Below are 15745 nucleotides of genomic sequence, written 5' to 3'. Positions count from 1 at the left end.
CCAAATTTTTTTCTTTTTTTGAGATGGAGTCTTACTATGTTATCTAGGCTGGTTTCAACCTCAATCCTCTTACCTTAGCCTCCCTAATATAACATGCTCTTTTGATAAAAACATTATGGATTAATTAAATCAAATTACTTAATATATCCATCACCTTACATACTTATTTTTGTCTGATAAGAACACTGAAAATATGTTCTCTTGCTGATTTTACATAAATTATTGTTAATTATAGTTACCATGCTATACAGTAGACCTCTAGAACTTATTCTTCCTTACTTAAACTTCAGACCCTTTGACCAGCTTTTCTCATTCCCCTTTCCCCTCCCAGCCCCTGGTGACTGCTATTCTATTCTGTTTCTGTGAGTTCAGTTTTTTTTTTCTTTAAGAATCTATGTATAATTGAAATCATGTACCATTTATCTTTCTGTACTCAACATTTTTCACTTAGTGTAATGTCCTCTAGGTTCATCTATGTTGTTACAAATGACAGGATTTTTTTCTTGTAAATATACACCACATTTAAAAAAATCCATCCAGTGATAGCGATTCCATATCTTGGGTATTATGAATAATGCTGTGGTGAAGATGGGAGCGCATTTATCTCTTTGATTTTTTTTTTTTTTTTTTTTGGGTGCTCTTTTTCTGGCTTTACATTTTATGCATATTGTTTTTAAAAATAGGTTTCTTGCTCCTTGGAAATAATACTTATTTTCTTAAGAGCTTTCCTATACTTTTAAAAGGATGTTTATTTGTGTACTTTATCCAAGATATATGTCTCAGTGTATTTGGAGGTTTTGTTTTTATTTTTTCAGAATATCTGGTCTACCATATTGTCAGAAGCTAAAGTTGGGGCTGGGATTGTGGCTCAGTGATAGAGCACTTACCTACCATGTGTGAGGCACTGGGGTCAATCCTCAGCACCACATAAAAATAAATAAATGAGGGCAAGGCTATGACTTACTGGTAGAGTGCTTGTCTCACACATATGAGGCACTGGATTTGATCCTCGGCACCACGTTAAAAAAATAAACAAAATAAAGTTAAAAAATAAATAAAACAAAGATACAAAAATTTTAAAGAACAAACTATAGTCAGTAATTGTTATTACTATTTATTGTTTTTACAGTGCTGGGGCTTGAACCAAGGGCCTTATGCATGCTAGACAAGCACTCTGCCATTGAGCTACATCCCCAGCCCTGTAATGTGTTTGACTTGGATGAATATATATTGATAATCTTTCTCTTCCATCATTTTTTAGCTTCAAAAATCTTCTCTTCTCCATAGAGATGCTAAGTATTTACCTAAATTTCTTCTAGTTTAGTTATAGATTGGTATTTTTTGTTTAACATATAATGAATCTGTTGTAAATAATCTATTTAATTATATAATTACTTAGAATATATCAGTAGTTCAAGGGCATTACAGAATGAGGAAACAGGGTAAAAAGGAACTTTATATTTAGAGTGTTATGTACTTTGTATTCATGTTCTCATTTTAATCCTTTCAACACAGTTTGGAATAAAAATTATCTTAATTGTGTGAATGGTTAAGTAAAGCTTAAGAGAGGTTGAGTAATTTGCTTAGGGTCACACAATTAATGAACAGAAAAGCTGGTATTGAAATCCTTTGATCTTTCTAGTCACTTGTGCAGTTTACCACTAAATCTGAATTTGCTTTTTATCTGCTTATTCCTTAGTTTTTACATTTGACTTATACAGAAATAACTGAGAGGCAAGGGAAGTAGGAAGAAGGAAGACACCCTGCCAATTATCAGAATAAAAATTTGGAGAGAGAGGGATCATGAACTCCCTTATTCCACTTCTAAATTCTGTGTCCTAGAGGCAAGGGCCAGAGAAGGGATGTGTTCCCAAGGACATCCATATACAAAGTATATCAGAAAATCACAGAGACAATAGAGGCAAGGGATAGAGGTAATGGGTTAAGAAAGGTAGTCACATGCATGGAATATAGTTTGTCAGACACTAAGACAGGTGTTTTATTTAGGTTATGTCATTTAAACTTTACCATAGGGCTTGAGGTGACTATTAAGGTCCAACAGCGGGGGTAACAAGGTCTTAGTCAGAGGCTTTCAGGGTTCAGGGTTAGGATTCCAGTTCTTGAGAAGTTTGGTAATAGTTATTGAGGGCTCTGATCTTTTGGTCATCGAGTCATTTAATTATTTTTTTTTTCTGATAATAACATTAATAAGTACCTATTGAGAAATAAGTCTATTTTAAGAAAGAACTAAAATCAACCATAATCTACCAGCTAGAGGTAATCACTTAATAACTGAACATATGTTTATATATATATATTTTTTTTAACATAGCTAGTATGATTCTGTACATATTCTTTTGCATCCTAATTTATTTTCAAACAGCATTTCTTGAGCATGCTATAGTTCTAAATACCCTTAAATTTTTTTTTCTCCAGCAGGTAATGTGTACATATATTTCTGAAGGCATAGGCTTACAATGAAAAACAGCAGTCCCCTGTCCTACTTCTAAATCCTGCATCCCAGTGGCAGTTATCTATTGCTTTAGCTGTTGCTTCTGGAAATTAATCTCATATTTCTGAATGATATCAGTTTTAGAATATATCCTTTGGTTACCTGTTATAAAAAGAGAATTCCACTAGTCCCTTCATCCTGTTCTTCTAATATTGGTACTGGGAATTGAACTCAAGGACACTTAATCACCACATCCCTAGCCCTTTTTGTATTTTATTTTGAGACAAGGTCTCACTAAGTTGCTTAAGGCCTCATTAAGATACTAAAGTTGGCTTTGATCCTCCTGCCTCAGCCTTCTGAGCTGCTGGGGTCATAGGTGTGTGCCGCCACACATGGCCTTATGTCACAGGTTTTGTTTTTGTCTTAATTATAAGTATTATTCACTGAGCCAAGAGTCGGACTATGCTTAAATTTCCCTTCTTGTACATTTTTTTCACTTTGGGATTAATAATTACTTCATTTATATTTTGTTGGTTTTCTGCATATTTATCAGTTCTTCCTAGAGACTTCAGTAGATCTAAGAAAGCCTTCTAAAGTTGTTTTATTTGTATACTTTGATATCAAGGATTGAACCCAGGGGTACTTAACCACTGCACCACATTCCTAGCCCTTTTATTTTTTATTTTGAGAGGGGGGTCTTGCTAAATTGCTGAAGCGGCTTTGAACTTTCGATTCTTCTGCCTCAGTCTTGCAAGTCACTGGGATTACAGGCATGCACCACCACATCCAGCTAAAGCTGGTATTTTTTTTTTTTTTTTAATTAAGCTAAAAGTGGACAATCTTATTGAATTTTCACAAAGTCTGAATATTTGACAAAATAAAAAGCATGTTATCTAAAGGACTTAAGAAATATCAAAATAAGCATGGAACCTATGATATATTTTTTATTATATGAGGATTTAAACTTATGTTCTATAAAGGTCAAAACAACTTTTTATTTTAAATTTAGTTGTAAACAGTGTTTTCTGATGATTTCTAAAATGATCTATAAAAGACCCTCATATTTGCTGCTGGGTCAAATCCCCAAAGCATTAGGACCAAAGTCCTAATGGTGTTTTCTGTGCTATCCAGTGCATTAGGTAATGCATCATCCCATTTTCTTCTGAGGAGCTCCCTCCTGGTAGCAACTCCTCTACTCCCTCCTGCCATCCCCTGTCCTCTGCTCTATCTTTCAGATGTTTTCTAGGCTAACTGCAACTTTGTCTTCATGGAGATCTCTTCACCATCAGCCTGGAAATTCCCTTCACCTCTCTTCTGCCCAGATCTTAAGTTGTGTCTTCTAGTAGCATCTTGAGAAAGGGTATATAGAAGTCAATTTTGTGAGACTTCTTACTTTGGTTATCTATTAATTTATAATAAATTACTCCAAAACTTAGTGGCTTAAAGCAGTAAAAAACATTTACATTTATTATTTTAGTCTTGGTGGCCAGGAGGAATTTGAAAGCAATTTAGACAGGCAGTTCTTGCTCAGGACATTACGTGAAGTTGGAGTGAAGATAATACATTGACAGGAATGCACTTATCTGATGGCTGGACTGGAGGCTGGAAGATCTGCTTCTGAAGTGACTTCCCCGAGGCTGGCCAGTTGTAGGTTCTTGGTTGGGAATCTTAGTTCTTTTCACATGGTCCTCTTCACAGGTGTTTGAGTGTCCTGATGGCTGAGTTCTTCCAGACCGAGTGATCCAAGAGAACAAAACAGAAGTGACAGTGTTTTTTATGAGTTAGATTTCTATTACATCCTGCTTTTTAAAAGTGAGTCACCGATTTCTGCCCACGTTCAAGGAGAGAGCAGTTAGTCTGCATTTTTTTAAATCTACTTTTTAACAAAGGAGTGTCCAATAATTATATAAAACTTCCACACTTTTCTTGTCCAAAAACATCTTCACTTTTACACTTAAGATAATGGAATTCTAGATTATGGAATTTCTAGATATCCTAGTATGGATAGTATGGAATTCATGTTTCCTCAGGTTTTTTTTTTTTTTTTTTATATGGGGGATTGAATTCAGGGGCACTTAACTACTGAACCACTTCCCCAGTCTTTTAAAAAATATTTTACTTAGAAACAGGGTCTCTCCAAGTTGCTGAGTGTCTCACTGAGTTGCTGAGACTGGCTTTGAACTTGTAATCCTCTTGCCTCAGCCTCATGAGCCGCTGGGATTAATAGGCATGTACCACAGTGTCTGGCTGACTCCTCAGAATTTTGAAGGCATGAACATTGTCTTCTAGCTTCTAGTATTGCAGGTGAAAAGTCTCTTTTTATCATTTTGATTCCTGATCCTGACCTGTTTTCTTCCTGAACATGTTTAGGATTTCCTCTTTATCTGTGGTGTTGAGAAATAGCAATATGATGTACCTTAGTGTGAGTCTTTTTTTCATTCATTGTGCTGAATACTTAGAGGATTATTTTATTTATTAGTACAGGGGATTGAACCCAGAGGGTCTCTACTACTGAGCCACATCCCCACCCTTTTATTTTGAGATAGGGTTTTCATGAATAGCCTAGGCTGGCCTTGAGCTTGTGATACTCCTGTCTCAGCTTCCCAAATCACTGGAATTACAGGGGTGTGCCACTGTGCCTGGCTTTAGGCCATTCTTAAAAATGTATAATGTAAAGCAAAAAATTTACTAGTTATTTTTCAGGATATAGTTAAATTCATTTATCTAGTGTCATTAGCTTTCCAGATGATTTAAAAAATCATCTTTATCATTTTCCCATAATCAGTGTCTGTTTCTGAGATTTCTATTCAAATCTGCATATTTAAAAAATTTCAATGCATTATACTTTAAATAAATGTAGCTTTTTAATATGTGTTACTTTCTGATAATGCTAGTCGACTCTTCAAAATCTTCCAGGGCTTTAATCCTGAGGGAAGTTGAGAACTGTGAGGTATCTCAAGTCAGGCAACTAACTACCAAAGGGGAGTTGATTCAGAACATAGCTTATTGTGAGATTGGTACAAAAATGGAACCTTGGGGCCACTCTCCTGGGGTTCTTTAAAGCTTCACTGAGGAGAGCAGTGTAGGTGTCAGTCTGGGAAAGGGCTGGTGATCAGGTTGTACGTGTGGAAAGTAGTAGGATCTAGAATCCAAATACATATATGTGAGTAGTTTTTTGTCCTCGTTTTATTTGTGGTGCTGGGGATTGAACTCAGGGTCTTGTGCATGTTAGGCAAAATCTGTGCCACTGCCCAGTAAGTAGTATTTTTAAATGACTAAATTACCTATTGAACATAGAAACCTCTATAGGCACCAAATCAGGGAGTTTAGGTATTCTTTTCTAGCTAGCCTCTAGCTGCTCTATTCTGACTTACTTTCTTCTTTAGGGAGCTTTTGAAAGTCTTGTAAGGTGGGGAGAATTTTCTAAAAGAAAGGGAGAGAAACAAGAAAGGGAATAGATTAAAGGAACTCATATGTGTACCTTTAATAACTTTATAAATGCCTTCAAAGCTTTAAACATTTCAGTCTCATTGTGGCTTTTTTATTATAAGAATGATTAGTGTACTTTTTTTAAATTATAAGAATGATTAGTGTACTTATTATAGAAGTTCTGCCTGGCTTAGGAAGGGAAGAGAATATATACCAGTAAAATGTTCATGTTCTTAAAAGCAGAAGCCTTATCCCTCCAGTTTTGTGTTTAGAGTCATTTTGGGCATGGAAACTGGATCTATTTATAGTTGCTATAGGGTCTTGACCATGGAGGCGGCTTACACTTTTCTTTACTCTGATAAATAGCACTTTCTGGTTCTTATAGAACAATGTGCATAAGGCTGGAATATTTCATAAAACTTTTCCAAAATTGGCACAAGCAAAGGGAAGTATAGAAAGCAACGTTAATAAGATAGTTTTTTTATATGATACATGATATCTACTTTTAGTTTTCTCCAACTTTGCTTTCTCTCTAGCTCTTGGTTTGCCTCTTATTGACAAAGGTTATCTTTTCTCTACCATGTAGAACAACCTTCAATCATATATAGACTGTAAATTATTTCAAACTCAGAAGCAAGATGGGGGCTGGGGTTGTGGCCCAGTTGTAGAGCACCTGCCTGGCATGTGTGAGGCCTGGGTTTGATTCTTGACACCACCTATAAATAAATAAAATAAAGGTCCATTGACAACTAAAAAAAAAAAAAAAAAAAAAAAATTAAAAAAAAAGCAAGGTAGGAGGCGTGCTTCCTTCCTGAGTGTAACTTAATGTCTTCCATAAAAAGTTCAGTCTAACTATAAGAAACTTTCATAAGACAGTTATATCTAGCTATATCCCAATAGCTAATATCCTTACTAGAGATAAACATGTGGTGGGTGGGTTGGGAAATTGTCATAGGCTTTTCATGTAGTGGATTTGTATACTATATGTACATTTTATGGCTTTTATAATAAGGGATATAGTGTTATATAATCAAAACCAATGGATTGGACCTCATAGACCTGGGTTTTAATTTGATCTTCCAGTAAATAGTCTTGTCTGTCTTTGCAAGTGAATCTGTCTATGGTTTTGTAGACAGATTTGAATATAATTAGTTTGTAATTTTGACTAGAATTGAATTATTTATATGGTTATATTAAAATTTGTATTTGAATCTTTCTCTTTGTGATATATTAGGCTATTTTATATAATTCTGTAACAGTAAAGGCTCAGTTATCATCCTATGAGAAAATATCCATTTTATAATGATATATTTTATATGTCAGGTTCTCCACTATGGTGGCAGGTGAGAGGCCATGAGGGCTTGCTGTGTTTTTTAATAAAGTAATATTTACCTCTTTATAACATATAAATTTAGATATTCTTAAGTAGAATATAATTTCATGTAGTTAAATCTGTATTTTGATTCTTTCACCTATTTGACATTTCTTCTTTAAAATATTTAAGTAGAACCAAAACCAAACAAACAAATGAAGCATCATACGTTAAAGTACCTCGTGAATAAATTATTTGGTCTTAAGTGAAATAGACAAACATTTTCATTCTACTTAAGTATAATCTATTTTTTCCCAGAGTGAAAAGCTTTTGTTATATGATACAGTCCAGAGTGAGCTGGAGGAGAAGATAAGAAGGCTTGAGGAGGACAGGCACAGCATTGACATTACCTCAGGTGACAGGAGTGACATGATGGTGATGTTTGTGACTCCAAACCTACTATAGTATCTCATAAAATCTTTGTCTTCTTTTAATTTTATGTAAACAGAATGTTCCAAGAGTAGGGGAAAGAGGGTGATTTCTAAAGAATTTGATATGATTATGATTGTTACTTTGATTTGAACTTAACTCTAGATATATGTAAAAAAAATGGAGCACACAAAAAGAAGTGCTGACAGACTGAAGTGTGACAAGAACCTACTTTAAGAATGGTATAGTAGTACTATTCTCATATATAGTAGACAGTTTCAGTTTATGTTCTTCACTCTGAATTTTGAAAGACTGTCATGTGAGACAAGGAATACAAATCTTTTCTCTTTGGGATCAAACTATGATGAGTGGAAAAATGTTACAGGGAGGTAGATTTTTGTCTCAGGAAAAGGAAACATGTATTTGTAATTAGATCAGTCCAGTATGAAATTGGCCATTTCAGAGGTATTATAGAAAGGTTTTCTATATTGTGTGGAAGGTTTATGTTTTAGTCCACTTTTGCATTGATATGACCAGAATACCTGACAAGAACAACTTAGTGGAGGAAAAGTTTATTTGAGGCTCATGGTTTCAGAGATCTCAGTTCACAGGTGGCTATCTCCATTGCTCTGGGCCCAAGGTGTGGTAGCTCATCGTGGGGGAGGCCCAGTGAAGGAAAGCTGCTCAGCTCATGACGGCGGGATCAGGAAGGAGAGGCAGAGAGTGAGGAAGGGGCCACAGGGAAGACACACCCTTCTGGGGCACACACACCTTTCTGGGGCACGCACACCCCAGTCACCTACCTCCTCTAGCCATGCCTCCCTTACCTACAGTTACCACCAAGTAAGTCCATGCAATTTAGGATGGACTGATGAGGTTACAGCTGTCATGACTGAATCATTTTACCTCTGAATATTTCTACATGAACGGGAGCTTTTGGGGAACACCTTGTATCCAAACCATAACATTCTTCCCCTGGTCCCTAAAAGCTCAAGTAAATCTTCCAATGCAAAGTTCATTTAGTCCATCTCCAAGGGTCCCATAGTCTTAACATTTTCAGCATTGCCCATAAGTTCAAGTCTAAAGTCTCCCAAGATTCTGGGCAAACTCTTAGTTATGAACTCCTGTAAAGATCAAAAGCAAGTTACATATATCCAATATATAGTGGCACAGGGTAAATAATTCCATTCCAAAAGGGAGGAATAGGGCATAATAAGAAAGGAGGGGGCCAAAGCAAGACTGAAACCCAGCCAGGCAAATAGGTCCCATAACTTCACATACCATGTCTAGGACACTTGGCTGCTAAACGTTACTTCCAGAGGACTTGGGTAGCTTCACCCCCTTGTCCTTGCTGGTTGTTTAACGCACTTGTCCTTTCTCTACAGTCAGCATCTTTTCTGAGCAGTCAGTTCATGTTACTGGCCATCTTAATTCCTGAGACCTCCATTCACAGCTTCATGCATGCTGTATTAGGAGCAGCCCACGGGGACTCTGACTCTGCTACACTTTGCTTGGCCCCCCAGACCTTCCTTTGAAATCTCAGTGGAAGCCTCCATGACCCTAAATTAAACATCCTGTATGCCTGCAGAACCAGCTCAATATGATGAAACAACTTCTTAAAACCACCTCTGCTAGCAGATACTCCCCATGATCTGTTCTCAAAGGAAACTTCTTTTCTATGCTCTGGAGCCTTATAGTGGATGTGGTCTTACAAATTCCTGAGATGCCCACATAGTCCACTGTGAAACTTGCTATTTCAAGGGTATTTTAGAAAGGTTTTCTATATTATGTGGAAGGTTTATGTTTTAATCAGCTTTTGCTTTGATATGACCAAAATACCTGACAAGAACAACATAGAAGAGGAAAAGTTTATTTGGGGTTATGGTTTCAGAAATCTCAGTCCACAGACAGCTGACTTTATTGCTCTGGGTATCAAGGGAAAAGCTGCTTAGCTCATGGTGGGGTCAGGAAGCAGAAAGAGAGAGGGGGAAGGGTCTACAGGAATGATGCACCCTTCTAGGGTACATCCCCAGTCACCCACCTCCTCCAGCCATGCTCTAGCTGCCTACAGTTACCACTCAGTCATCCATGCAATCTAGGATGGACTGATGAGGCTATAACTTTCACAACTGAATCATTCTACCTCTGAATATTCCTGTAGTAAAAGGAGCTGTTGGGGGATACCTCATATCCAAACCATAATAGTTTACTAGGTTATCCTGTAATTCCTGAGTATGTTTAATTTTATCCATAATAAATTTTATTTCTCTGGTATAGAATAGGCATGGTGGAATCAGATATCCTGAGATCTGATGTCATTGCTCCCTCACCAACTAGTTGGTAGCCCATGGACAGTTATTTAGCTTTTCTAAACCAGTTTATGAGTTTGTTAAAGTGAAATAGTAAGAATACCTACCTTAGGGGGAGCTTTGAGGATTAGGCAAAACAATGCATGTAACATATATTTGATAAAGTACCTGACATGCTCATTAATTACTAAGTGCCAAATTGATTTTTACTCTAATAAAAGCAGAGGACAATTCATAACTATATAGATGCTCATTAGTTATATGCATTCTTATGTATATAAACTTTGGATATGTTTTATATGTAGATAAATAACAAACATGAAAGTATGTAGTCCTTTTTTTCTTGTTTTTGTGCTAGAAGTCAGCTAATACTTAATTTTTGTTTGATTGCCAGAGTTGTGGAATGATGAGCTTCAGTCAAGAAAAAAGAGGAAGGATCCTTTCAGTCCTGACAAAAAGAAGCCAGTTGTTGTCTCCGATATCCTTTTCCAAATTTTCTGGGCTTTTTTCCTTGATGTACATTTTTGCTTTGTGTGTACCTTTATAACTTTGACCAGTACACACTGATGTTATTTAAATGGCCATGTAATAAACAGAAGGTGACTTATAAAATTGATTGGAGACAGAATATATGATTTATATTAAAAGGGGCATGGGAGAAGAAATTTAGTTATCAACTTTGAAAAGTAATATGGTTTTATAGTTCACCAGGGCTTTGATGTGAAATAGTTGTTTAGTGTATAGCATGATTAATTCTATGTACTTTTTAAAAACATATTTATTGTTTCCTAAATTGGAATTTCTTTAAATGATAATTAATGTATACATCAGTCTTGGCATTTCCTGTGATACCTTCCTGCTGCCCCTTTTTCCCCCTCTACCTTAAAAACAGTGATTAGTTGGTGGTGTATTTTACAATCAATGATAGCCTAGGATTAAGGGTGTATGCTTATGGCATTAGAAGTACTAGAATATACTTATCTTAATACTAAGATTTTAAAAAATAATTTGCAGTCATAATTCAGAATGCCAGAGAATTATGTCCATAAATCATTGTTCCATTCTCTGAAAAATAGGAACTTTGAAAATAGAATTCAAAATATGGTATTCTTACAGCTAAATTAACCTTGACTTTTCAACGTCCATATATAGTTTATATGCTACAGGATCTTGATATTCTTGAAGACTGGACAACAATTAGGAAGGTATGATTAAAGAATGATGGAACACAAGTTTATTTTTATAGTCTACTTTTAAAGATCTTATGTTTTTTCACTAATATATAAAAATAGAATTACTGTAAATATGCTTTGTTTTGACAACATTTTCTCTAAGGCAAGTAACACTATTACAAATAACAGTGGACTGCAAAAGTATTTTAAGAATTAGAAACATGTCAGCAGTTTGTGATTTTTCTATGATGTGTGACTAATAATTTATGCAAGGATATAGAAGAGCATTTAGTTTATCCAATAATAATAATAATATCATCATTCTGTGTCTAGTCCTTAACTTGGTCCTGGCTCATAGAAGACACCCAATAAATATTTGTTGAATGAACAAAAGTGAACTTTGAACCCTTATTATATGTTGTGTATTCTGTCATTCAATAGTCAAGGATTATAGACTTTTCTGTGCTTGTTTAAAAGTAGAGTTTTATTTTCCTTATCAAAGTTTTCCATTTTTAAAAACTTTTTATTTGAGAGTTAGAAATTATTTCAGATATTGATATACTTCTAGGAAAAATTGTTATCCTTTGTGTATTCTTTATGGTCCTAGACATTAAGAATTTATTAGAGCAGCTGGTGGTTACAATTTACTGTATTTGTTATTGAGCCAATCAGTAGTGTTATTTATATGAAGTAGATACTAATATGTGTTTTCAATCTCAACTCAGACAACTTCTCCCCTCCCCCCTTTTTAAAATTAAGGCAATGGCTACACTGGGTCCACACAGAGTGAAAACAGAACGTAAGTCATGATTTGAGAAAACCTGTTGAATCAGAGATGTTAAATCATCTGCATACTATATAACTCCCCCGTTAGTGGTTTCATTTCATCAACAAACACTATACCTGAAATTAGGAAGAAGTCTGGAATCTCTTGTTCATGTAAAAGTTTCAGAATTTCTGGATGCAGTATATTTCTTCTTTTAATATTCATATTTGCTAATAATGAATCAGTAATTTAAAAGTATTTATTTTGTATTTTTTAATGGGCTAGTGATTTTTTTAGGGGAGAAGTTTGGCATTTGCAGATTGACTTCAGGGAGCTTAGATCCTCTGAAGTTGTGTACAAAGTTTCGTGTGTGTGTGTGTGTGTGTGTGTGTGTGTGTTTTCAAAGGGAGAGAGAGATTAGAATGCTGATAGCAGAGTCCATCCAAGAAATTTATTCTCCACCAAGATTTATACTTTTGGATATGCCTTAGTGAAATTTATATCAAATTACATTTTCTTGATTTTTTTTTTTTTTTTTGACAGTACCTGGGATAGAACCCAGGGACACTCCGCCACTGAGCTGTACCCCCAGCCCTTTGCATTTTTTATTTTGAGACTGGGTCTCACTAAATTGCTCAGACTGGCCTTGAACTCACAATCCTCCAGCCTCAGCATCCCAGTAGCTGGGACTACGGGCCTGAGTCACTGTGCCTGACTTGACTTGTTTTTAAAGTCTAAAATCACTACCAGCATTTCAAAGGGCGTTAGTGTCTAGGATAACTTTCTTTGTTTCTGCCTTTTTTCACTAGAGGGAAGATTTTCTTTGTGGTTAATGAAGCTAGGTTTTTAAAAAACACATTTCAAATACTAAGGAAAGGAAAGGTCTTTCTAGTCACATTCTAACAGATAATCTGTAAGAGTTCGATTTCCATTTTATCTTTAACTCAAGGAATCCTGTAAGCTTCATTTCACATCAAGAAATTGCAGCAGTGTTATACTGAAGTACCACCCTTAGGAATTAACTGGAATGGCAACTTCCTAAATCTCTAGAGCAGTGGTTCCCAATATTTTGGGGTCTCCCCTAATCCCTCTTATCTTCCTTGTTGCATCCTGTTTATTTGATAGCACTTACCTCAGTTTTTACTTTTAAATTAATTGTTTACTGATGGAATTATAAGCTCCATGAAATCTATCACCTTGTTTCTTTTTGTCAGTTTTTTCCCCCAGCACAGTTCATTGTGTATAGGAAGTGCTCAGACACTTATTGAATGAATGAATTAACAAAAGAACGCATACTTACTGAACACCTTCTATATAACAGGAACCATTTTAATTTATGTGTATAGGATGGGAAAAGGGATAGATCTCTTGGAACCTCCTTGGGGGAGGTGGAAAAATATATATGTAAATAAATGATTAAGATAGTTCCAGATGTTAATAATTGTTGTGAAGGAAATATACAGTTGTGATGACAGTTAGCTTAGGAGTGGGTAGAGTGGTTAGAGAAGATCTCTTTGAGGAGGTGACATTTGAATGATGAAGAAGTGCCTTCTTCATGTGCTTTTGACCATGTGCTTCTATAAGGAGCATTTTTTCCCCTGCATGAGTTTATCTGACTAATGCCAAACCATTTCTGGGATTTAAAAATGGAAATTCTACTTTAATTCTTTTTAGAATTAAAGCTCCTGGAAACGCTTGAATATATATTAAACTTTGCTTCTTTGGAAGGGTCAGATCAGATGCCTTGCAAAAGAGAAAATATAAAAAAATACAATTTTCAGTGGAAATATGGCAGTTGTTACTTTCAGTATTACTTAAAACTGGCAATTACTACTTAAAACTAGTAATTAAAACTAGGTAATGCACCTACTTCCTCTTCTGGCACTTATCTAATTGATGATTTATTGTTCACTTTTTAACTTCATTTATACTAAAAACTTAGTGAATTTATGAAGAAAATATAGAAATCAGATTATCTTGTTTTTATTAGATTTTAGGTTTGTTAACTAGAAATACTTTTAGTGTTTTTTTCATATATGTGCATGGATTGGTATTAGCATTTAATGTCCTGACACTTTTGTTCTTCTGACAATGTCTTATTAATATAACAGTTTTTGAACTGATCCCTTTAGCACCCGTGAAACTAGAAAAACACCTGCACAGTGCTAGATCTGAAGAGGGAAGATTGTATTATGATGGTGAATGGTACATACGTGGACAGACAATATGTATTGATAAAAAAGATGAATGTCCTACAAGGTAAGTAGCTTTTATCATTTTAATGTTGCTTAGTATTATTAAAGTATCATTGTCAATAAATATTGATAGCCTTCATAGAGTATTTATAATGCATCATTAGTTGCTTGTGGATCCTTTTATCACTTGACATATGATTTGATTACATGAGTATACACAAGAGTACATATTATGTTCATGAACACAAGCATTGATACAGGTGGAAGTATTGGAATTATTTATCCAGATAAGCAATACTGTTTGTTGATTCTTACATTAGATGAATTGTTGCGATTCTAATATAATGACCTTTAAACCAGACTATTAGGAATTTTTGTTGGACCTGTTGTGTTAGTCAGCTTTTTGTTGCTGTGACCAAAACACCTCGCAAGAACAACTGAGAGGAGGAAAAGTTTATTTTGGGTTCACAGTTTCAGAGGTTCAGTCCATAGTGGCTAACTCCATTGCTTTGGGCCCAAGGTGAGGGAGAACATTGTGGCAGAGGAAAGTTGCTTACTTCATGGTAGCCAGGAAGCAGAGATAAGAGAGAAGGAGGAGCCAGGAGGTCAAGATAAAATCCCCAAGGGCATGTCACTAGGATCCAGTTCCTCCAACCAAACCCCACCTGCCTATAGTTACCACCCACTATAGTAGTCCTTTCAAATTATTAATCTATGAAATGGATTAATATACTGATTGAATTATATCTCTCTTAATCTAATAATTTCACCTGTATTAATACAGGAGCTTTTTGGGACACCTCATGTCCAAACCACAACACCTATTAATCCTTAAGTTTTTGAGTCTGTTACAATATTTTGGGTGAAATGAATGTGTATCAAGTAGAAACGGAAAATTAATGAAAATTTAAGAGTAATAATAAAGTATGACTGAAAACTAGAAATTGCCTTTTCATAAAGAATTGGACATTCTTTTTTTTATAATATGAAGTAAACTATGATTTTATTGTGAAATTCTCATAGATGGAAAATTAAATTGAATATTCTGTCCATTTCATTTTTATAATAATCTTACCACTTATTTTTGTACCATGTATTTCAATTGCCTGTTTAGTGAAAAATAAAAAACCTATAATTTTTGGCTTGTTTTTAACTTAAATTTTGTCATTAAAGACCCCCACAATAAAATGTGTTGCCAACAGCCACATCCAAGCCCCTGTGTGAAGAATGTTTTGGCTGCTGCTTCAACCTAAAGAAACAATCCTTGACTTCTGTCACCTTATAATGGCAGTGTCAGCAAAAGACTTGTTTCCCACAATAAAATAAAAACAAACCCTAGAATCTTGAAGGTCCTATTTAACAAAATTTTCACACATGCAAAATTTCACTGAAATAAATATATTTCTCTCATTTATAATTCCCACTCAGCATTCATGTTTTCAGTTAATTTTTAGGAATATAATTTCTAAAATTAGGGCACTCAAGTTTCCTACTTTCTACTTTAATGCTTAAACTCTGCAACATGAGTATATAATTGTGAAGGACAAAATGGACATCTGACTCAGCATGGAAGAAACTTTAGCACATTATCTGATCATCTGCCAATGAGGAAGGGTGTGCCGCTCTTCACTGCTACACAGATGAATTAACAAACTCTTGATCATTGGAGCCATTTCAAATG

The 15745-nt window shown here is 35.1% G+C and overlaps 1 protein-coding gene across 1 annotated transcript in view; it reads left to right on the top strand.

Annotated features, from left to right (window-relative positions):
- The window catches only part of BRMS1L (BRMS1 like transcriptional repressor), a 37807-nt gene that overhangs the window by 18472 nt on the left and 3590 nt on the right, over positions 1-15745 (top strand). The window contains 5 exon segments of the mRNA XM_079120573.1: positions 7512-7608; positions 10326-10409; positions 11048-11136; positions 11863-11902; positions 14002-14128. Of these exon segments, the coding sequence (XP_078976699.1) occupies positions 7512-7608; positions 10326-10409; positions 11048-11136; positions 11863-11902; positions 14002-14128 (437 nt within the window).

This window comes from Sciurus vulgaris (assembly GCF_902686455.1).
Source record: "Sciurus vulgaris genome assembly, chromosome: 2".
NCBI lineage: Eukaryota > Metazoa > Chordata > Mammalia > Rodentia > Sciuridae > Sciurus > Sciurus vulgaris.
Note: the sequence above shows the minus strand (reverse complement) of the source record. Positions and strands in the feature narration are given on the sequence as shown.